Here is a 25,571-nt window from a genome sequence, read left to right as displayed (position 1 = left end):
ACGTAGGCTGAATGGATGCTAGACACATAAAGCTTGTAATTAAGTGCATTCTCGAGTATAATCACCCACCCTGGAACAAGATCAAACATTCGGAACTTATTCAATGTAAAGCAGCTAGACCTTATACTTCCACAGGAATACAGCACACTACAATGAATGATGACCTAAATCCCATCTAGTAGGCCAAATGGCCCAGGAAGTCAGTGCACATGGTCCCTCCACAGACACTGTTAATTACGCCCTCAGGTTTCGGTCCAGCAGAGCTTACCATCTTAAAATAAGGCCTGCAGAGAGCCCTCTCTTCCATCACAGAACTATGTAAGAAGCCTGTTATGTAAGTTTTACAAAAGACTGAGATTTGGCCAAAAGAAAATGTATAGTAGGTTACAGCAAACAAGAAAAGAAAAGTACTAATGTTTACTTCCAACATGAGCGAGCACCTCAGAATTTTTACAGATCCAAAAGTTCCAATATTACAGATAAAGCTGGAGCAAAAGAAATGATTCAACTGCTACCCCACCCCAACCCTAAAAATCTACCCATTTTCTGGGAAGAATGTGACTCCCAAGTATGAATACTGAACATTGTTTTTCTATTGTATAACAATAAAATAATTCTAAGATCTACAGATTCCATGCAAAATTAGTATTTTCTACTATTAAGAAAGGTAGTAGGATGAAGCAGAAGAAATTTTAACGGTGTAATTTAGCCAAAATCGCCCTAATTAATAAAAAATGCTTTTCTTTTTGAGGCAATGTCTCACTCTGGTCCAATCTGTCCCAGAACCCACTCTGGAGTCCAGAATGACTTCAAAATACTGATAATCCTCCTGCCTCAGCTCCAGAATGCTCAGATTACAAAAACAAACCACCACATCCAACACTAATTCTTTTCTTAATTGATACCCAAGAAGTCATAAAAATAAATGGGTTTATCAAAACATAATTTACAGGAGCTACAAAAGAACCAGTTATACATGATATGTATGTATATGTATGCATAATAATAAGTTAACTTTAAAAATCAAGGGACTAGAGAAATGACTCAGGGTAAAGTGCTTGGTATGCAAACATGAGCACCTGAATTTAGGACCTCCATACCCACATAAAACATGGCAATACACATCTATAATCCAAATACTGAGAGGTGGAGGCCGAGATAGGCTGGTTTTTGCTGGTTAGCCTTTGTGAGTTCCAAGTTCAGCAAAAGACCCCATCTCCCAAAGAAAAGCAGCAGAGGAAGACTGGATGCTACCTTCTGGTCTCCATATACACAGAACAGGCATGGGTACCTACATGCATGCGCATGTACTCAAACACACACATACAGTCCACATATAGTCCACACAACAGAAACTGTTTAATAACTGCCTTTTATTTTGACATGAATATCAGTATGAATGTCAGCCCCAGAAATACTTGAACAAATTTCTGCTTCCCCAGATTTTACCTTTCTAATGTCACGAGTATTTGTTTATGCACAACACACAGATTTGCTCAACCAAGAGAAAATATACAATGTAGGTTTATATGTCAGCTTTTACTTTTGAGCCTAAAAGCTCTCTATAAAACTGTTTAATGTCACAGGGTACCCCTGCCATCTCACATTCTGCTTAAAACTTTTCGTAGCTATGTGTGGTCACATATGCCCACAATGGCAACTCTTGGGAGAGCGAAGCAGGACTGAGCTGGAAACCAGCCTCACATTCTCAGCAAGACTCTGTCCCTGTAGTCTCTTCAGAAGCTTTCACAGGCAATGGAGAATAGTATTTTTACTCTGAATTCATAAAATCTATCTTAAAGGAGAACTATCAGTGGTTTGGCAAATGGAGTTGGTTATTTAAGTCTATAAAACAACAAGTTGGTCAACAGAAAGATGCTACAACAGGCATGTATGTTAATCTTTATCTGCATAAAACTTCACATCAATTCTTACACAGCTCTGTTTTCTTTTTTTCAAATGTATTTGAAGTTCTAAACATTGTAGGGGAAGACACCAACATCAATGGGGTTACTGCAGGATACTTCCAACATTACACTTGCTCAAATGTCTAACTCACCATTTATAACTATTTTTGGAGTCAACTTATTAATTGAATTCAAAAACTTAATTTTGACTTTTCTGATCAAAAATGGAATTATATTATTTTATCACCAACCAGATGCATCATGTTAACCAATGATTCAGAAAGCCAAAACTTAGATCACAGAAATCTTGATAGCATTACAAGAATTAGACATGGGTGTCTAAAATCAATTTCAAATGAATAGCTCTAAGGCAGGCATTTATAGCTATGGCACCATTACTACATGATCTTCCATGGTAACTAATTTATCAAGAATAGTGTATATTTCTGCTTATTTGTGCTTTTTGATTTTCCTACATATTTAGTAATACATTAATTACCTTAATAGATCATTCAGGTGTGTAGATCTCACCAAATACCTAATTAAAGTTCTTCAAAGGTTATGTTTTTTGCTTTTTGAGACAGGATTTCATGTGCAGTCTGGTCTTGATCTCATGTGCACAGACTGGTCTTTAACTCATGATGTCCTTGTACTCCTGATCCTCCTTCCTCTACTTCCTGAATACTAGAAATATATTTTTTTGTTGCTGTTGGGGGGAGGGCATCAAACCCAGGATTTTGCACATGTTAGGTAAGCTCTCTACCACTGAGCTACTCAAGCCTATATTATACAATCTTATCTCACTTAAGAGGTTAAAGTCAGTGCATAAACATACTTCCAGACATTACATATATCATCTATTCCTGTATCTTCAAAATTATAATTGTAATTGCAGAGCATTACAACATTAAACTGTATGTGTATTATATCCTAATAAAATTGTTTCTAGAAATTTCAATCATAGGAACGATAAAATTAACTAAGTTTATTTAAAAGTCTAAGCTATTCAAAATTATGGGGAAAATAATAAAAAAAGATCTCAAAAGGTGGAAAGATCTCCCATGCTCATAGATTGGAAGGATTAATATAGTAAAAATGGCCATCTTGCCAAAAGCAATCTACAGATTCAATGCAATCCCCATCAAAATTCCAACTCAGTTTTTCATAGAGTTAGAAAGAGCAATTCTCAAATTCATTTGGAATAACAAAAAACTCAGGATGAAAAAAACTACTCTCAACAATAAGAGAACTTCTGGGGAAATCATGGTCCATGACCTCAAGCTGTATTATAGAGCAATAGTGATAAAAAAAAAAAAACTGCATGGTATAGGTAAAGAGACAAGCAAGAAGATGAATGGAATAGAATTGAAGACCCAAAAATGAACCCACACACCTATGGTCACTTATATTTGACAAAAGAGCTAAAACCATCCAGTGGGGTGGGGAAAAAGACAGCATTTTTAACAAATGGCGCTGGTTCAACTGGAGGTTGAACAGCATGTAGAAGAATAAAAATTGATCCATTCTTATCTCCTAAAGCTCAAGTCCAAGTGGATCAAGGATTTACACATAAAACCAGACACACTGAAGCGTGTAGAGAAGAAAGTGGGGATGAATCTTGAACACATGGGCACAGGGGAAAAGTTCCTGAACAGAATACCAATGGATTATGCTCTAAGATCAACAATTGACAAATGGAACCTTTTACAAAGGAAAAAAAAAGAATTACAAAGCTTCCGTAGGGTAAAGGACACTGTCAATAGGACAAAGCGGAAACCAATAGATTGGGAAAAGATCTTTACCAATCCTACATCTAATAGAGGGCTAATATCCAATGTATGCAAAGAACTCAAGAAATTAGACTCCAAACAATCAAATAAACCTTTTAAAAATGGGGTACAAAGCTAAACAGAGCTCTCAACTGAGGAATATCAAACAGCCAAGAAGCACCTAAAAAAATGTTCAACATCCTTAATCATCAGGGAAATGCAAATCAAAACAACCCTGAGATTTCACCTCACACCAGTCAGAAGGGCTACAATCAAAAACTCAGGTGTCAGCAGGTGCTGGTGAGGATGTGGAGAAAGAGGAACATTCCTCTTTTGTTAGTGGGATTTCAAGCTGGTACAACCACTCTGGAAATCAGTTTGTCAGTTCCTTAGAAAACTAGACATAGTATTATCTGAGGACCACTCCAGCATATACCCAGAAGATGCTCCAACATGTAATAATGACACATACTCCACTATGTTCATAGCAGCCTTATTTATGATAGCCAGAAACTGGAAAGAACCCAGATGTCCTTCAACAGAGGAATGGATACAGAGAATGTGGTACATTTATACAATGGCGTACTACTCAGCTATTAAAAACAATGAATTCATGAAATTCTTAGGCAAATGGATGGAACTAGAAAATATCATTGTGAGGTAACCCAATCACAAAAGAACACACATGGTATGCACTCACTGATAAGTGGATATTAGCCCAATAGTTTAGAATACCTAAGATATAATTGACAGACTTCATGAAGCTGAAGAAGAAAGACTCAAGAGAGGGTGCTTCGTGATAGAATTCTTAAATGTTGCACTCAACAAACATAAGACTTGTGCATTGCACATGATGTATCTTAGGGCAAGATGGTGGCATCAAAAGCTGTGAGTGTCGGGGGGGGGGGGGGCAGGTCTACCTGATGAGACTTGCCCAATAAAATTCAGACGACAGAAGAGGATGATGGGGAGGAGGGGTTGTTCCTGAGAATAGGTGCTGGAAAACATCATGCAGCTGGGGTTGGGTCTGGGTAGGGATCAATCAATCAACTGATTCCAAGGCCTATAGCACCTAAGCACGGGGCTCTCTGAGCAGGCTAGATCTCAGCTCGTCAACACACCTTTCTACTAATATTTCCCTCATTGCTCCACATCACCTCTGTAATTTCTTCATTCTCCCCTCCACCCACCTCCACTTAATCTTCTATATAGAACACAAATATCCAAATGTAAAATTTTAAATGTGAGAATTTTAAATTTTTAAACAAATAAAAAAGTCTCACTTTAGAGCGAGTACTCTTAAAACTTGCACACTACTGAAAACTGAGACTAAAACTGTGCATAGGAAAGCAGTGAGCACAGGTGGCTCCACCGGCTTCTGTCTCACGGGTGCTATCAAGTGGATGTTGAGGGTCTTCTTATCTTTATACCTTCTCTTCTCGTAACAAGTCTGTCTCCATAAAGTGTTCATGAAGGGACAAAGAGCTGAAAGTTCAAAATAAGTATCGCGAAAAAGTCAGTGCTGGTGTCAAATGACAGAGATGGCTTTCACTTTTTCATCTCTTGTTCATCAAAAAACAATGCATTGGAAGTCTGATATCACATAGTAGGCAATACTATTATGAATCTTTACTAAGTATCTAATATTGGCCCAAACGTAAGAGAAAAGAGAAGCAGAAAAGAAAAGAGGAACACACCAATACCAAAAGCAGGAGATGGCTTTCTCCAGTACTTTGTAACTAGACCCAAGCCCTTTCTTTAAATGTTGTGGCTCCTTCGTCCTACAGGTCACAGTCTTTGCCTCTGGCCTGTCTCCATAGTCACCTACCCCACACTAACACAGTGCTGCACACAGGGAAGCAGCATAGAATATGCCCCCAAGAAATGCCAAAGAGGAAAGTGAGCACTGCTATTCTCATAAAACCCATAAAAACTGGACCAGGCACAGCCCCTTCAGTAAGGTGCTCCCAGGACACCTGCTTGAGAACATTAAAACATATAAAGATAAGGGATATGCTAAGCTATATGGAAAGGGGAGGCAGAAAAAAAGTAAGAGGGGTAAAAGCTGTTGGGGTTCTTTACCTAAGTGCTCAGCCTAGGAGAGGGGCCAGAGTTGCCCTGGAATCAACACAATTAGATCTCTCCCTATCTGAGAGGAAGTACTCAAGACTCCCATGTCCATCCGTAATGTCTTCTGATCATATTCCAAAGCACAAAGTATTGAGAAACATCCGGATAATTTAATACCGACCTAAATGAGGCTGCAAAGACACGTCAATTCCATCTACAGGGCACAGAGATGTTTGCCCTCATAGAATATACTGTGTTGCACGTGTTCCCAAGCCTGTGCTTGTGCACACACACACACACACACACACACACACACACACGTGCATGCTACTCTTACCCCTCCCATTCACAGGTATGGATGCATCTTACTCCCACATAACCATATATAAGGGTGTGTGTGTGTCTGTGTGTGTGTGCATGTGTATGCACACATGTGTGCTTCTGTTACTCCCACGTCTCAGTCAATGGGGAAAAAAGAATGATAAGCCACTAAAGGAAAGTTTGCTTTGAAAAGAACATTAAAAAAAAAAATGATGTTTCTAGAGGTAGCATAGAACACCAAAGACTTGTTTTCACTCTGTGGTTATTCTTTAATAGTATTTATCCTGTACTGCATTTTGTACTGCTTATTTTTAGGGTTATTGCTTCTACTTCACACATAAGACCTTGAGCACCAAATTTTTTATATCACAAAACCTCAAAAGTTTGATAAATTTTACCTTCTAAAATAAAAAAGGAAATGTAGCTTGGAGTGGGTGTTCACACTGCAGTACCAGCACTGGCCAGACAATAAGGATCAGGAAATCCAAACCAGCCTTGGCTACATAGCAACTTTGTAGCCAACCTGAGACACCACTGCCCCTCACCCCACCCAACCCTGACCCACCCAGCCCCCACCCCACTCCATCTCAAAACAAAACAAGACTAAAAATGTCTAAATGTTGACTTCTACTTTGCAAAACAAAGCAACTAGAACTCACACACCTGGGCAGGATGTAGAACTTACACATAAAAACCTCACAAAGTTTAAGAGCTTTTCTGTTTTAATCAATCAGTACAGGACTGTCTAAAGGCAGTGGTTTTCAACCTTCTAATGCTGTGACCTTTTAATATAGCACCTCTTATTGTGGTGACCCCCAACTATAAAATTATTTTCATTCCTACATTATAAAAAATTTTGATACTGTAAATTTTTATTTTTTTTATTCTTTCATACAATTATATCCCTAACTCAGTTTCCCTTCCCTCCTCTCCTCCAAGTCTCTCCCTGAACCTTCCTTCTCCCCTAGATCCATTCCTCCTCTACAGGCCTCCCAGGGATATTAACACAGCACAGTAAGTTGCAGAAAGACTAGTTACCTCCCTTCATTTTTAGGCTGGACAAGGCAACCGAGTAGAAGAAAAATGGTCCCAAGAACAGGTAAAAGAGTCAAAGACAATTTCCCACAAGAAGATCAACCTATACAAACCATAGCATACATGCATAGAGCCTAGGTCAGACCCCTGAAGGCTCCCTGATTGCCACTTCAGTCTCCCTGAGCACCTGATGAACCCTGGTTGTTGACTCTGGTTTTTCTTGTGTTCTTGACCCCTCTTCTGGCTCCTATGACCCCCATCTTCCTCAGAATTCCCTGAATCCAGTCTAATAATTGGCTGTGGACTTCTGCATCTGTACCCATCAGTTGCTGGATGAAGACTTTCTGATGATGATTATGCTAGGCTTTAGGTTCTGGTCTATGAGTATAGCAGAATCATTTCATTGACTGTTCATGTTTGGTTCTATCCTGGGACTCTGGACTATCCAGTCTCTGCTCTTGGTCCTCCAGGCAGTGTCAGGGGTGAGCTTCCTCTTATAGCATGAGTCTCAAGATGGAGACTGATTGGCTGGCCATACCCACAAATTCAGTGCCACCTTACAGGTAGGATAAATCATATACTGAAACATTGTGGCTGGGTTGATGTCCCACTCCCACCACTGGAAGTTTTGCCTGGTTACAGAAGACAGCTCACTCAGGCTCTGTACCCCTAGGAGTCTTAGCCAGGGTCATCCTTGTAGGTTACTTAGAGTTTCTACTGCACTGGCTTTCTAGCTCACCTTTGAAATGCCACCCAATTCCAGTTGTCTCTCCCAGTACCCTCCATCCTCCTTCCATCAGATCCTTCATGCTCCAGTCCATTTTTCCTTGTTATGAGCTGTAATATACATACCAGATATGCAGATTTCTTATATGCAACCCCTGTGAAAGCGCTGTTTGACTCCCCAAAGGGGTCGTGACCCTCAGGTTGAAAACCACCAGCCTAAGGTCTCATGTAAAACCCCCAGTGAGTTATTCTACATATAGCACAGAGACATTCATCTGATCGCTCTTAAAATCTGAATAACGGAATGCTTGTCCCATGCCATACTGGGTTTAGTACAAAGCATGAAAAACAAAGATTTATGATACTGTCATATCAGTACTTCAGAAATATAATTTCATAATAGTACTAAAACATTTGGTGACCCACTCATTATTGATCTATGTCATAAATAAATATACCTGTATTTGTCCATCCAATCTCTATTTCTCTTTCTCTTACCTAACTCCCAGGCACTCTTCCAACCTCTGTCTTCAGGGAGCTGGGATCACAGGAACATCTCCCAACTTCTCATGGACACTCCTGCCACACATTTGTACACACTCACACAAACTCCCTGTCATTGTGTCATTGTGTGGTTGCTCTTTGGGATCACAAGTGCTACTGTGATCAATGACCAATAAACAGCTCCAAGTCTTTCCTATAATTTTCTTTTCCTTTGTTTCTCCAGACAAACAAGTTCAGTCTTGGCTGTCCTGGAACTTCCTCTCCTGACCAGGCTGGACTCAGACTCACAGAGAACCACTGCCTCTGCCTCCAGAGCTCTGGGATTAAAGCATCAGGAGACTCATCACCCCCAACAGTCCATTGAAGCCACTAAGGGGACACCAGAAACAAGTGGCAATCACTGGCTACAACGAGGGTAGACTAGGGGTATGGATTTGCTGTCCCTTTCTTTAGAGTCAGGTAGCAACCACCTAAGAAATAAGGATGCATACCTCATCTCTTAAAGACAGGAAGGCTGTTTAAGAAGTGCACTGAGTAATGAATTTAACTCATGCACTAGACACTATTGTAAGTAAACTGATGACATTTAAATTTGGCTTGAGACCTGGCAGAACTTATGAGATTAAAAACAAAGTCCACTGTTAATTTTATTTAGAGCTAATAGGCTCTGGAGTGAGACTGTTTCCAAAGAAATCTGATGTTTTATTCCAACCATTTTGAAAGAGAGGAAATCTTTAACTTTCCTACTATTTCTGGATGCAAACATGGCAGGTGTTGATAGAGTGCACTTCACTAATCTTCTAATTACAGAATAAAAGAGATCAGAAGCCTTGGGGCAGGGAACTGAGGGCTTTCTTTGCATGATTTACATTCTAGTTAGTGACACTCTTTATGTCCTCGAATACGGTATCAATCCATAATTACAGGTGACCTTCTTAATCCAATATAGACATGACAAGACATACTAAGAACAGAAATGTAACATTGCTTGTACAATATAAACAAGTTATAAAATTTAATGTGGGTCAGTATAGAGTACTTATCTCTCACATGAGAGGCCTCAGTCCAATCCTCAGGAAAAGAGAAAAAGAAAAATATATATATATATGTATGTATGTATGTATGTATGTATGTATATAAGCAAAGGTCATGTATCTGATAGATATAAAATTTTTTATCATACCAATTTTATAAATGATTTTAAATTCTTTACAGAATATCCACAGGGAACAAAGTTACAATCCTCAGATTATGTCATGAGGTATCACTTTAAATTGGCTAATTACTATTTTCATGTGTAAACACTTGTGAGGGGAAAACCCCACATTCTCTCCAAATATAAATGTGACCACTTGGCCACCTAATTAATAGCTGATGCCAAATAATAATGAAACTCTGTCTAAAATAACTGGCACAAAGCCAAAAGCAGACAAAGCAATTATATAAAATGGTTCATCAGAATACTAGAAAAGCCATGATTTAAATAGAAATGAATATAGGTTTTATTAGCATGAATGAAAAGAAAATTAGACCTTTTTCTTTAACATATTCCTTTAAATTCAAGTGTGATCTAACATTGCAGCCTCTAAATTAAGTTAACTTTTTCCTGTTTGAAGGCTTCTCTAACTTGGTGAAGGGAGGCTTTGAAAAATACACCTGGTAGACTGGAGAGCGAGCTGTTTGCAAACACATCATGCCAGATTTGAACACAGTATTTACTTAAAACTTAACTAAGCCGGTTATTTTCAGTTTGGATATCATAAAACAATTTTCAGTTTTATCTCTGTTGGTGATGTTTTGTTCATGATGGAATGTCTAGAAGACAAATTTTCTCAATAATGTTTTTTCTTCCTTTCCTTTTGAGGTATTTATAAAACCAAAAACAATTATTTCTAGGTACTTAATTCCACCCTCCAGGGCATGAAGTATGTCTGTTATCATACAGAACACCTAGATTGCTTTTAAACTCAATGATAATTAAGGAACATCAAAGTAAACCCAAGCTGTTTCACAGGGAACCTACCTGCACCTATCATCTTCTGGCTACTGAATGACAAATTTCTTGTCCCCTGGAGTTCCACCAAGAGTCGTTAGCTGATTTTTTCCCCTCCCCTAAACAATAGAATGTTCTTTCTTAACATAGCCTTTACTCTTTTAGGGATCAGATAAGTCTAAGCTTTAAATGTAAACCACTGAAGGCAAAGAAAGCAAGGCCAGACACATGCAGCTACAGAAAACTTAAAAGCTCCTCCATGGCCAAGGCAAAAGAAGCAATTAGCAGAAGGAAAGATAACTCACAGAATGAAAGGAAAACATTTAAATTTCTGATATGACAGTAATATCCAAAATGTATAAAGAACTCCTAAAACTCAAAAACTAGCAAAACCTATGTAATCCAATCTTAAAACGGACAAAATATCAAAAAGGGTCCTATGTCTACCTATCACACTCAACCCAAGAGAGCTGAGGCCAGAGGATAAATGGAAGCTACAGCTGGCTCAAGTCCATAACAGCTACTAGAGAGACTGAGGCAGAAGGATGAGAAATCCATGGGTCTAAAGCCAGCCTATGCAACTTCGTAAGATTTTGTCTTGAAATAAAACACAAAAGGAGCTGGACACACAGCTCGGTGGTAGAGTGATTATCTCAATGGCTGAGGTCCTAGATCTAATATCAGTACTGGTAGGTGGGAGGCTAAAAAGGAGCATCATTCCATCCCTAGATTTCAAGGCCAGTAGAGACAACAAAACCACAGAAGAGATATGTCACCTCACAGTTGTTATCACCATATTTATCATAAAATAACAGCAGGCATTGGTGACAACATGGACACACAAAATACAACACATAGACACTCTTGGCAAGAGCATAAAATGGTACAAATGTTATTAACCCCACCCCCAAAAAGGCAATTTCTCAAACTACAAAAGGCAGACTACTACATGGTATGATCCAGCAACCCTACGTCATAGTGTTATCCAGAAGGATGGAAAGAAGGAGGGAAAGAAACGCAGAGGTAAAATGAGACCACGTTTTGGGGTTTGGTTTTTGTTTGTCTGGTTGGTTGGTTTTGCTTTATTTTTGACAACATTCCAAAACTGAGAACAAGGAAAATATTATGTAAGTTGGACTTCATCAAAATTAAAATGATAGACAGTGTTAGGAATGTTTCTGAGGGCCACTGTTGCTCACTGTCACTAGTATTGAGTTAACATTTAACATGTAATAACATCTTGTCTGGAAAAAACATTCTTAAACTTCTTTCAAAAAATTTTAAATTGTTTCAAAGGGCATCAAAAATATAAGAAGACAGCTCACTGAATGGGAGAAAGTATTTGCAAATCTTGAATCAGATAGAGGATTGTAACCACAATCCTCAACTATAAAAAGACAATCTAGGGGAAGCGAATGCCTCAGCAGGTAAAGGTGTTTGCCACCAGGCTTGAAATCCTGAGTTCAATCCCTGAAACCCACATGGTAAAAGAGAGAGCCAACATGCAACACGGGACACATAGTCCTAACTTTTACCACATATGTATTTTTTAAGACCACAAGAGGTTTTTTTGGTTTTTGGTTTTGGTTTGTTTTTCTGAAGACAACTCAAATGGACAAAAAGAAGGCCACATGATCCAACAATTCTTCTTAAAGGTATACATCCAAGAGAAATAAAAACATCTGACACTCTCCCAAATAAAGTTCTCAGCAGCATTATGCATAATAGTAAAAAATCCATAAATTGATGATGCTAAAAGAAACTGTGTATCCATATAATGGGGTATTATTAATGTACATTTTAAAGGGTGATTACATGGTGGTATGTGAGGTATCTCACAATAAAGCAGTTAAAACTAAACCACTAGGATTTATATCACCAAGCAGTTGTGGGGAGGCAGCCATAGAGATTACCAAACTGGTTGTTTGGCTAATAGGAATGAGCAGGCAGTGCCACAAAGAGAAGGAAGCGTATGCACAGAAACGCTGTACCTGAAGCCATTATAGTGTATGCTCACTTTAAACTCTGCTTTCCAAGGCAGACATCCCCAAACACTGAGTGGGTCAAGATTAGACACCAGAACCAATGGCATTCATGGTGATTCCCTGCCTTCTCCTCAACAATGAGGCTGAGCTGGGTGGCTAGTGAACCCCAGGGACCTGCCTGTCACTGCCTTCCCAGCCCTGAGAACAGCAGTGAAAGGTGCCATGCTGGCTAGCCCATTATACATGTAGGGGAGCAAGGTCAAGTCTTCATGCTCCTGTGGGAGGCGCTCTACCAACTGAGCTCTCTTCCAGCTCTGAGAGTTCATTATGATGTTTAAAATGAAATCTTTTCCACTCTACATATCCAAGTATTTGTCTTTATTATTATGTGAAAGTGACCTGTAATCATTCCTCTTCTCCTGCATATTACAGCAAGCATGAAAACACATGTATAAAAACCAGGTGATAGCCACACTGTGCTATGGCAGCCACAGCAAAGCAGGAGCACAAGGAGATTCACGTGCTCCATTTTAAAACCAGATTTATAAAACATACAAATCCCTGTTAAAACATTTTTCACAATTTTGCAGTGAAATTGTAAAAATTATGAGAGGTAAGTAACATAATCATTCACATATCTTTATTCCATACAAAAATAGTTGTAATGCACCATCAGAAATAACATTTTCCCCTCCGAGGTTAAAGGAGAAAAGAAGACTTTCATTCCTGTCGAAGGTATTCAATTTTCCCTCAAATGAAGTTTAGATGAAAACAATGGGACTGACAAGCTCCACAAGGCAGATCTTGGCAACTCTCAACTCCATCTATCTCCTTGGCTGTTTAAGCAACATTCCTTCACTAACTGTTGGTCTTCGCAATAACTCCTACAAAGCTCATTACTGCCTCTGACAGCCTATCCCCCATGTTGCGCATTTATTCCTGGGATGCATATCAACATGTGGCACATGTCCTTGACATGCACAGAAGAGCTGCACCCCAGGACAGCAGCATGCACGACAATAGTCTCCACTCTTGCTTCTTTGTGGTTGCTGGGATGTAACGGAGAAATCTAATAACTGTGACAGTGGGGCCTTTCGGGTTCTCCTTGCCTTTGCAGACAGGAAAGCTGCACAGACGCTAATGAAAGGTTAAATGAATAGGGATAGCTGACAAGACATACAATAAAGAAGGAGCTTGGTAACCCACAGACACTGAGCAGAGATCCTTGGCTCAAGCAGAGAAAGGACAGCACATTGCCGAGTCACAATATTTAAAACAGCTTGCTATACACAGAGGCTTTGTGTCTGGGTACACGTCTGGCTTTGGTCTAAGGGGAAAAAAGATACTAAAAAGGAATTTCAGTATGGGGCACTTTTGGCAAATGTTAAGGTCATAATAAGAGAAAAATGTTTTTGTGTGGGCTGTTACATCTCTGTACTAAACACACAAAGAGCAGGGACAGTGAACTCATGAACCCCAGGTCCAGGACAATACTGTACATTTTGATAAGTCTTAAATCCTGTATGTAGAAGACAGACTTGATGTGATTCTCACTGGTTACACACACACACACATGCAGTGACTCATTTAGCAGTTCTACATCCTGCCTTCCATGTGGAGGGATCCCTGATACTGGAGTTCTGGTCCTTAACTTGTGTAATCGGTTACACTCCAACTGAAACCAGCAAGTAACTTGGACTCTGTAAAACTGCCAGCAATTGCTATAAAGAACTTACCAGGCTGGCAATTTGTAAATTTCAAAACAAAGACCTTATAATTTCAAGGGGCTACAACTGTGAAAGCGCTTTAACCAGAACTCTTGGTTGCAAAGCTTAGCTTTGGCCTGTCTCCCCACACCTTCAAGGTTGTATTTCTGGAGGAACAAATCCTAAATCAGTAGACCAAAACAATTTAAATTACTGCTGGAAAAGTGAAAATGCTCCAGAATGTCTAAGAAACTGCAGTAAAAAGGACAAAATTTACATTGTCATATACATAATTTCTAAAGAAAATGGTACACTTCTGTTTTGGCAACAACTTTTAAAATGACATGTCTGTATTACTGCTCTTATGCATATTCATGAGTTAGAATATAGGCTCACAACAAATGGTAAAGGAATACTGAGAACGTGTTTTAAAACAAGGGAGGCTCTTTGAACACCCAAATTAAATTATAGCTGAACTTTTGAGTGGACTGAGGGTTCTAATAAGCAACAAATAAAGACTTTTATTGGCTAGCAACACAATGAGAGCTACTGTGCTAAGAAGACAAATCTGGGCAGTTTATATCCCTGGATATAAGATTTACTTAAATGGTAAATAAATGTCAAAGTAACATCCCTAAAAAGTAATATGTAAATAATGAAGATCAATCACCATCACTGATTATTTAATACAAACATATCACAAATGTTACTGGTTGGACTGATTAACAAATGCCAAACAGGAAGTAAGAAAACATTCAACTCTGATGTCTAAATGTAGCTTATTTACTGATTAAAAATATACCAAGTTTTAAAATGATTTGCCTTCTATGGTGACAACACAAAGCTTCCTTCTTTTGAAGGAAAGTTTTCTCCATAATCTGGAGTTGTATGCAGAACTACTTGGAAACATCATCCACAGGGAGAAGTAGCTGTCTCGTGACCTAGAGTAGGGTAGCGTGCTCCTCAGTGACTGGATGGGAAGCTGCTTTTAATGGCACCTGGAAGGTGGGCCTGACAACCTGAGAAGGGCTCCTTCAGCTGGCACACTGGCTACACAGTCTCAAACACTCAGAATGTTTGGTTGCACCTTACAGCAATCAAATCACCTACAAGGTAGTCCTAGAAAGCTTAGCTGATTCCTTAACTGTTTTCAATGGAAATTCTGTTGCTTTCACCACTGTGTGTATGTGTGTGTGTGTGTGTGTGTTCATGTGTGTCATGTGTCACCTCCAAGCCTAAACTCTAAGCCAGTTATTGTGCAACATTCTGACTGCCAGAGTTCTTTTTTTAAAAACCATAAGTATATCTAATAAAATCATGAGGCTCCCTCTAGCTCTTTAGAGAGCTTACTAACCAGCTATACTATGTAACTCCTGACCAGCAAGAGATGTTGCAGGAGAACAGCCGTTTTCAACTCTGTTTCTTGTCAGGATGCAGATGGTAAATGAGACCATCTGCAGAGGAATTCAGAAAGCACCGCTCCTTTACACATTCATCACGTTAAGACTATTAATTGCTCCCAACCTAAGCTTTATGTACAAGGGCTCTATAGTGAAACTGTAACCTGTATCAACTATGCTCACCTTGTATAAAATGAATTTTAATCTCAAAAACCAACATGTAAGCATTTCAAAGAAACCCAACTTGTAACCCGCTCTCAATTTTAAAAGCCTACCTTTAAATTTAAATAGGAAAACCTCAGAAGAGAGAATAACCTGATCTATGAACAGGGTGTCTGAGGAATTTATGTAAAACAAAGATACTGATGGTAATTCATAGAAAAAATCTTCATGCACCATAATAATTATACACAATCCTGTTAATGACTTTTTATTGTTTAATCTTTTCAGCAATTCAGTATTGAATATTTGGGAATTGTACTTATTTAGAAAACTATAAATAACATAGTTGCAATATGCCATTGATGTTTTGTCCGTCTTCCAATAGCCATAAAAGCCACTATTACCCTGGCAGGTCAGGCCAAGCAAGTGAGTGCGAGCATTGCTAAATCAAACTCTTCATCCTTGCTGAAGCCACCTTTCAAACATTTACAAAATATTTAAAATAGCCCTGAGTCTTAACTCTAAATTTAAAGTAAGGGAAACCGCTAGCTTCATCACCTACTTTGGACTCCCTTAATCTAGGAAATATTCCCAGGAACAACAAAAAAGAATAGCTCCCTCTCCTCTCCCACCCCCACCCCCCCCCCCCTTTGTTTTTTGCCAATGTCCAATTTCTTCTTTTCTGAACAGCTCTATTATCCAACTTAAGTTGCTCTGCTAATTTCAGTCCCTCAAGGACTAATTTGGAAGGCAAATAAAATACAAGAAAAGATCAATTTGCTGGGAAAGATCAAATGAGAAAACTGTGGGGACAGCACCAGGTCAGCGCATGGAGAACTAAGCAGACCTGTTCTTCATTAACTGCAGCTCTCTGGGGACGTCACACACTACCTGTCCGTGGGCTTTATTGAACCATCTAACCTGCGCCTCTGTTCCATTCTTCTGGGCCCAGGTGAATCATATCCTGCTGCTGACAAGTTAGCAGGGGACTGCGGCTGCAACATGAAAGTACTTTTCTTTCTTGTCTAAATCAGGCAGATTTTTGAAATGACAACACAGCACTGACTCATGACATGGCAAGATGAAATGAGAGGACTGGGCCGGTCTTGGAGCTCCGCAGATAAAAGTAATCAAATGACACTCATGGAATGCAAATTGGCATTCTTGACTGCAGCAATTGCACAACCAAGAAACAACCCTGACAGCAAGCAAGATTAGGACAAAATGTTATGTAAAGCACTGAACTCAGAAACTCTCACTTGAAATTTCAAACTGTAATACTTACATTTTAATATAGCAACAGTCAGCCCTGCTTTTTGCCTGCTCCTTTTTGTAATCACATATCCCTGCCTGACAGATAACTCACATGTCATGCAGAAGAGGGTAAGTCAGGTATTAGCAATACACTACTACTATTAATATTTCCTCAATATTTTTAAAAGTCACATGAGGTTGGTTTTTACCCAAAGTTTTATATACAAACCCAACTTAATATTCTCAGAGGATTAGGGGGTCAAGGCATTTCAGACATGCTTCCAGAAAGATCCTCTACACAAAGTTCACATTCAGGTTTGCTAGCCCTTCCCTCAGGTAAAGACATTCCTATGCTTTGGTAAAGTAATTAGCAGTCTGGATTTTAAATCCACTGCTCTCCGGGAACAGAAAGAGTACCTACAACTCAGAACTTCATTAAAACTGAACAAGTTTAAATGAAACGGCTACAAATATGATATAAAATACAGAGCCTTTAAGGGCTCACAAAGGATTCTCGTGTGGATGATTCCAAAGAGCGAAAGGAAGTTCTATCAAACTTACACAAGGCTTAGTCTAGAGGAAAAGTTCAGAGCAGAAACACTTAGTGTCAGAAATAAATTCCACCTAAAGCATGTGTGTCTGTGCACAAAACCATCTAAACGTGCAGAATAGAAAACGGTGGGAGACAAATGGACTTAGCCACCGCTCAGTGATTAGTATATGGGAACAGCTCTGTTCACAAATAGTAACACTGGCCAGGGGAAGAAAAGGCATGCAACTGGCTTTTATCATGTTCTGTAAAATGCCGTTACAAGAAATTCTCCAGCTCTAAGCAGATATATTTCATATTTTGTTTTGATCCCTCACTTAAACACAGGATCCAACAACTACAAGTGTTCATGAAGTACTTAAAAATTAATAAAACGGGTCACTTTCTGCCACTATAATCCTGGGTACACAGGACTATTTTATGATGTCTTTTGTACATCAGTTTTACAACAGCTTGACTCTAGGGTAAATGGGATGCATCATAAATCGCACGCTGCTTTCAAAACCTCTTTAATTTCTGTCAGCATTACTGTAACCGCAGTCCTAGGTGCATTTTGTACGTGTGTGTGTGTGTGTGTGTGTCTGAATTTGACAGTACCATCTCCTACATTCCAGTTGTGACTTTGATCTCTGAAACAAGAGATGTCACATCAGGGGGAAGGGAAGAGGGAAAAATGTCAACCTTCTATCACCCCGTTTCTTATACATCCCATGTACACAGGACCCACTCTGTATCTGAGCCCCCAAGTGGGGCTAACAACAGCGACACTGGGTGGTAGGGAACGCCAAGAAAAAGCGTGGTCAAGCCCCATTTCTAACAAATGAGCTCCCAAAGGCAGACAGTGCTTCCCAGCTGCAGAGAAGCCAGTCCTTCCAGGGGCTGTGCTGGAGTCTCCCTGTGCTGTGCCATCCTGTTTCCTCCACCACTTGGCACTTACAAGTAGTTGGGGTTTTTTTTGTTTGTTTGTTTGTTTGTTTGTTTTTTAATCTTTGCCTCATCCCACTGGAGATTCCGTCTAGTTTTGTGCTGAGCTCCAACACCACTGTACTTTTTTTTAATTCTGCCCCCCTTTCACGTCTCAAATCCTTCCGTCCATTCGGCATGTATGTAAACGCAGTGAGCCGGCTGCTTCAGAACCGCACTTCAGGAAAGCACACACCTGTCTGTCTAGCAAGATATGACTGGCCGCGTCTGAGTCCTCCGCAGCCGCGTGGGCATCTCTGGGGTCCCCACGCAGGCCGCGCCTGGGCCCCCTGCACCTTCCCTCCCCCGTGCCCAGCCGCCACTCCGGGCTCTGAACAGGCCGGCAAGTTGGGAAAGTTGCTGCAGGATCCAGCAGCCCCATGTATCCCGGGTCCCCGCATCCCGCGCCCTCTGGAGTCCCCGACTGCCCTCTGCTCACCTAAGGCTTGGGGAAGCCCTTGCTCCCGTCTGCCCACCCGCCCGCAGCCGCCTCAAAAACTTGGGGCCAAGTTGAGGGGTGGGGGTGGATTTCGGGAGCTCCGCCAGCTGCCCGCCTACTCACGCCGCCTCGCTAGAGGAGAACATGGCCCGCCATGGCCCCGGGGCGTCCTGCCCGGCTCTGTCCCTACCCAGTGCAAATGCAAGCGGAGAGGAGGTGGAAACTTCTTACCATCTCAGCACGCTGGTCCTCAAGTGCAGCCCCTACCTCTTGGTCTCCTCTTAGCGGCCGCGCCCCTGGGCCGCCTCAGCTCTCCACTAAGCCTGCTCCCTCCCTGCCTGTCCAGGCCTTGCTCGCTGCCCGCCCCACTCCCCACCCGCCCACGCGCGTGCACTCTCGCCAAGGCCCCTCGGCGCTCAGGTGACTGATTTACACCTGCGCCCAGGGTCGGGCTCGCTCCCTCGAGCTCGGAGTTGTCCTGCTCCTCCCCTGGCCGAGGGAGAAAAAAAAAAAGGGAATGGACTGTCCGGGAGCAGGGCTGCTGGCAAGGCGAAACCCGCAGTGCGCATGCGCAAAGCCCGCAGTGCGCATGCGCAAAGCCCGCAGTGCCATGCGCAAAGCCCGCAGTGCGCATGCGCAAAGCCCGCAGTGCGCATGCGCAAAGCCCGCAGTGCGCATGCGCAAAGCCCGCAGTGCGCATGCGCAAAGCCCGCAGTGCGCATGCGCAAAACCCGCAGTGCGCATGCGCAAAACCCGCAGTGCGCATGCGCAAACCCCGCAGTGCGCATGCGCAAAACCCGCAGTGCGCATGCGCAAAACCCGCAGTGCGCATGCGCAAAACCCGCAGTGCGCATGCGCAAAACCCGCAGTGCGCATGCGCAAAACCCGCAGTGCGCATGCGCAAAACCCGCAGTGCGCATGCGCAAAACCCGCAGTGCGCTGTGAAAACATCTTCTCTCTGGCCTGTGCATGTAAAACCCCAGATTTCCCACCTGTCTCAGCCTCTCCTTTATATGTGCTCAGGCGTGTTTCCATCTATGAAGTGAAGATGGCGATGTGTGTGTGTAAGGATGGGGGAAGACGTGTGCTCTGTAGTGTCATGTGTGAAGTTCTGTGGTGTACGTGTGCTTATCAACCATGCGGGTTCCAGAGCCCACATTATGGAAAAAAATTACAAAAAAGGTGAACCCCAAGAGGAGAAAATCTCTGTTAATATCGGGTATCCTACTGAAAAGTCTTGAGAAACTGTGAGTTCTTGCCATCTCAGAAAGCGGGCTGACTTAAACACCTATCATTACAATGGCCAAAACAAAGGTACCACTCCTTGTATACCGGGGTGGTAGATGAAAATCCATGCTGAGCCTCAGGAAAGGAAGCTGAGCTGGACTCTCCCACCAAAGAAACAACTACCTCCACAAGGCAAGTATGGGCATTCCATGGGGAGGAAGAGGTCCACCTCCCGATTTTCATCTGGCCTTGCTCCCATGTTTCAAGTTAATGTTTTAGCTCAGTGAAAGTAATTACCAGCCAGGCTCTGCAATCCATCATTCACCCTGGGCATTCCTGCTGATTCTTTCTTTGGTCTCTAGGACCCAAGAATCTCTTCTGTTGATCTGTAAGTGCAAAGGAAAGGTTTGGTTGTTACTAGTTTCTTGCTATTCTAAATTTCTGCCAAGTAATTAGACTAGAAAATGAACTATTTTCAAGTTTTTTAATTGAAGCTATGGGGGTTAGAGTAGTCATAACCTCTAACAAAAATAAGATTAAAACCATACATCTTTGATGCCCCTCCCCACACACACACACCTCTTCCAAGTAGAATGGACAAATGTAATCTGACTCTAGACAGTGAGCTCAGGGACTTGATCCAAATCACCCTCCTTCTAATTTAGGTCATTTGGCAAGAATACCTTAGTAAATTAGCAAACTGCATATAAATTTACAAAAGGTATTCCTATATCCTCATATCATCCAAAAGAAAAGCATTATTGGAATCCTCACTGCATAGACAATGAGTGGAAAGTTCAGAGGTTAGATGCACTATCCCCAGGAACACATTTCACAGGTTACAAAACAAATTTACCCACTCAAAACATTAGGCTTCTATACATCTTTCCAAGTAACTATAATACAGGACAGCTTACATGAGTTCTAACCAGGAGTAATATCCAAAATTGATTAGCTCTTTGGCGTTCATCACACAGTAGGCATTGTTTATTTTACATACTCCACTAAACTACAGACGTGACAAAGGCATTCTAAAATTCCCCCTCAATGCTGCCTACCATGCAAGTCTGTTTCCTTTACATAAGTACATTGATTAGCAATGTAAATACAAGTAAATATAATAAATTTATAGATACATATGTATGCATATAATATATAAAAGACCTATGTCGTAATAATCACAGTAATGGTAAGTTAAAATACATCAGTTTAAAACATTCTGTCTTTGGTGATCAGAAACCCTATGGATATAGGATCTGTGGCTATACACACTACCAATCTAAACATCAAATGGCTGTGTGTGACAGCTAGCTTGTTCAGACAATGCTTCATTTGACAATGGACCATGAGAACACGGTGGTCTCACAGACTGACATGAAGCAATTTTTATAAAATGATCTAATGTACACATAGTTGAAACAGAAAAAAAAAGAAACTGAAGGACAAGAAAACAAAGGCCTTATTGTTGGAGCAAAATATTGATGGTAAATTATCTGCTTACAAATAAATCTATGATTAAAAAGAAGAAGAAGAGAAACCAGAAAAACTACTACAGACACATTTGTGCCTGAGGAGGAGGCAGTCCTCAGAAGGGCTTGAGAGACGGTGCTAAGCAAATGGGTATCTTCATCTTGTCACACCCACGGACGACTTTCCAGGATGACAAGATATGATCCTGACATTGTTTAGACTTCAGCTCTTATATTAGCTTTTAATCAGAAAAAGGTTTTAAATGAAAAATGTCTTGACAACAGTCAAATAATCTTGTACAGTGTATCCATATGTTAATCTAAGTATAAGATTCAAACATTTAAAAATAAGTTTTATAAAATGCAAAGATTCAGTAACTTGATTAATTACTACAGAACTACCCAGTACTCCCAGAGCTCCAAGGGACTAAACCACCAACCAAAGACTACACATGGAGGGACCCAGGACTCCAGATGCATATGTAGCTGAGGATGGCTTGTTGGACACCAAAGGGAGAAGAGCCCTTGGTCCTGAGAAGGCGAGATGCCCTAGTATAGGGGAATGCCAGGACAGGGAAGAGGGAGTGTGTGGTTGGTGAGCAGGGGGAGGGGGGAAGGGTTAGGGAGTTTTGGGGGAAAGCAGAACCAGGAATGGGGACAACATTTGAAATGTAAATAAAGAATACAACTAATTAAAAAACCGATCTACGTGCAGAGAGCTTACAAAGTCTACAGTAGTTTGTTATAATGCCCCAGGTCCTCAAAGTCACACACCATTCACTCACCAACTCACCACGGCTTTAGGTTTGTAAACTCCACTCATACAAGTGCACCCTATGTATGCTTGATTTTCAGCATTTCTACTGTGTTCTTTTTGTATCTTTTCTGTGTTCAGATGTTTTTAAATATAAAAATATCTGTTCCGGTTGGCTACAATATGCAGAACAGAAATACGCTGTATAGTGTTGTGACTTAGGAGCAAGATAATGTATCACATAACCTTAAGGAATAGGCCACACCATCTAGGACTGTGAAGACTATTCAGTGATGTTCACATAATAATTCAATCTAAATGTCCTGGCATGTTCCTGAGGTTTAGCGACATGAGAGCACAAATAACACCACACCTCTCTTTGTCACTGAATGAAACCAAGGCACCAGGATCTACAAACAGAACAAGCAACATCTTCTTTGGTGTATAAAAATTAACTTCATCACACATACTATTTTTCTTATTTCCACTCTGTATAATTATACACAACCTGAAAGGTGTGCTAAAAAGGAAGAAGTCAGCCGTAATCCCAGAAATGAGAGCTGCTGAGAGATCTGCTTTTCCTCCTAGCCATTTCCTCTGATAGACTATTCAAAATACTTCCCTTCCCACAGAAAGCTGGAATACTATCGTGATGGACAGTAGTAAGATAGATAACACAGTCTAGACGAAATGGATTTCATTGCACTTACAGCATTGGTTCAAACTCCTAACTAAAGAAATAAGGCAAACTGGAGGATCTATGTATTAAACTCCTTTGGAAAACTAAGAAAGGAGGCAACCTAACTACTCAAGTGTGACACCCATAAAACAAGAATAAATAAGAATCTACAGTGAGTACAGAGAGGTACCCCCTGTTGGAATTGGTTTTGTTCCTCAAAACCAGTTTTTTACTTTCTATTTTAGCATTGAAACTATAAACTCTTAATTATTTTATCAATGAGAAACTTAGCTCAGTCTCAAAAGTGGGGATGGGCATAAAAAGTCCTGTTTTCTTCTCAAAATTACTGTCAGGGAACACTAAGGAAATACTACCTAAGTGTAGCACGTACGCCTTTTCCCCCTTCTTGCACAGCTATGTAGCCTTAGCCCTCTAGTACATGAAACAAATAACTTACAAGGAAGGTCAAGTGCAGAGTGATCAGCTCTGCACATGTGAAAATGGACTTCAACGGAACCAGTGGCCTGCAGCGATAGGAGCCCCTGGGACACAAATGTGTTTTAAACATTTTCATTGATCATGTATGTATGTCAAAGGTACCTGTATAAAACACACTCATATAGAAAAAAAAATGCTTTTTGTACTACTTACCACTGAGTAAACAAACACAAGTTTTAAATAATTTTCAGTGCAACAGACCTGGAATTTTATTCACCACAGCCTAGTGATTTTAAACGTCCTGTGACCCTCTTAAGTGCTGCCAACATCAACATCTGGTACCTGCACAAAGAAAACAGATTCTAAAGGATTCTTCAGAACCCTTTCAATTTCATCATATGCTTAATATGTTTCTAAGATTTTTTTCTCTTCTTTCTGATACAGCAAAACATAAGTACTTTTTTTAAAAAAGTAAGAAACTGTTCTAAGAGATAGCTGAAGGTTGAAAAAATAAGTATCTGAAATCGAGTTGTTGCTTATTTCTTCACCACTCTAAAGAGTTTATAAACAGGGATCTTAAAAAATAAAAACTAAAAAATAAACAGGGATCTTTAATCTGATTAAACTTCTGAGTAGGACCACCCCCTACAAATACATGAATATGAAGAAGAGACACTGAAACCCAAAGCATAGCCTCCACGCAAGTATTTCTTCTTCCTCTTGTATTTTCTAGCACAAGGATTATTTTATGACCACACCGTTCAAAGATTGTAAGAAAAATGATCATATCACTGTGGAGGACTATGACATACACTGTTTTCCAAAGCTATACACTAACAAACTGTGTTAGGAATCTCAAAAGAATCCAATAATTATTAACTAAACTAAAATACTTAATATAGAAGTTCAAATTGACTTCCAAAAAGTAAATCTTGCTATAGGGGAAATCAACTACATATCAAAAAGAAGTGACCTGAAGAACATTTTTTTAAGCTAAATTACTCTAAGATACCTTCTTTGGTTTAAAAAACTGTAGGAAAGTGTAGGAAGTAGGAAAACTACTTCCCGATTGCACATCATCTGAAATGAAAGAATCATCCCATACTGTGTACTTTCAAGACAGTTGCCTGGAAGTTCATGTCTATGGAAACCCCCTCCCTATCTGTGCTTCTGGATCAAGTCTGAATTATCACTGTGTAAGTAAATCAGCCCATAAAAGTTTTCCTCTGTTTCAATATCATCAACTACTAATACACAGGACATACAATGGAGAGTTCACAGCTAATGCATCATTTTCTTTTCTCAAGCACTCATGCCACACCACATACCTGCTTAATATCCAAAATAAAACGGTTGTCTTCTGCATTAGAGATTTTTCTCAAGGAAAAAAAAAGCATAGACATCACTCATATCTTAGCCAAAGTACTCAAGGAGACCCAGCATTGGGGCCTGTTAGAGTGCAAATATATTAGCTGTGACTTCGGCAAGTGCCTGTCATGTTGAATACCATGAGGAAGAGAGAGAGTAATTATTGCCGCGAAACCATTAGAGAGCTCCTTAGTAAAACAAGATGCCTGGGCAAACTAATGGACCAACAGTCCACTGCCGTGCCTTTTCCTATTCCATTTAGCTGCATGTCAGTCCTGTCAAATCATCTGACACTCACAATGCAGGCAGGGTCACTACAATTAGCAAGATCTTGGCTCCCATGTTCTTTCACTGGGGCTACAATAAGCAACTACATCTGTACAGCCAGAGATGGTTCCTTGATTGTTTGTGACATAGAGAGCTTGGTGCAAGACAAAGGCACAATGGTCCTGACTAGCAACAGAACCTTCAGGTTCTATTCTGTTTGAACAAGAGAGGCCACTCCTAGAGTAGGAGCAACTTGCTTCACATTATCCTTCTCTGGTGGGTACTTCTTATGCCTACGAGCAGGAAATCAAAAATGTTTTTATGAAAACACATTACTTTGAGATTCTCAGACAAAGACTCTGATCAGTACTTCTGATATATTCTCCTGAGGCCAGAGTATGTTAGCCAAATTTAGAAGCAAGAAAGAACTAGACCAAATAAGAACAGTGTTTCTTTCTTTTTCTTGATCAATGGAAAGCAGCTGACTTGGAGAATGAGGCTAGATAACTTTGTACTAAAGGATGAGCTTATTAACCAGGTATTAATACGTCATTGACTTTTAAAGAACAAACTAGACCAACTTGT

At 40.4% G+C, this 25,571-nt stretch overlaps 1 protein-coding gene across 3 annotated transcripts in view; it reads right to left on the bottom strand.

The window, feature by feature from the left end:
- LOC127671895 (uncharacterized) overlaps positions 1–25,571 on the bottom strand; it is a 172,976-nt gene that overhangs the window by 87,695 nt on the left and 59,710 nt on the right. For 2 of the 3 annotated variants that reach the window (XM_052166987.1, XM_052166986.1), the window contains one exon: positions 20,309–20,397. In XM_052166987.1, coding sequence (XP_052022947.1) covers positions 20,309–20,345 — 37 coding nt within the window. In that variant the 5' untranslated portion in view covers positions 20,346–20,397. Of the gene's footprint in view, positions 1–20,308; positions 20,398–23,612; positions 23,694–25,571 lie in introns of all 3 variants that reach the window. The other variant, XM_052166985.1, reaches the window with a different exon arrangement.

This window comes from Apodemus sylvaticus, chromosome 21 (assembly GCF_947179515.1).
Source record: "Apodemus sylvaticus chromosome 21, mApoSyl1.1, whole genome shotgun sequence".
Lineage (NCBI taxonomy): Eukaryota > Metazoa > Chordata > Mammalia > Rodentia > Muridae > Apodemus > Apodemus sylvaticus.
Note: the sequence above shows the minus strand (reverse complement) of the source record. Positions and strands in the feature narration are given on the sequence as shown.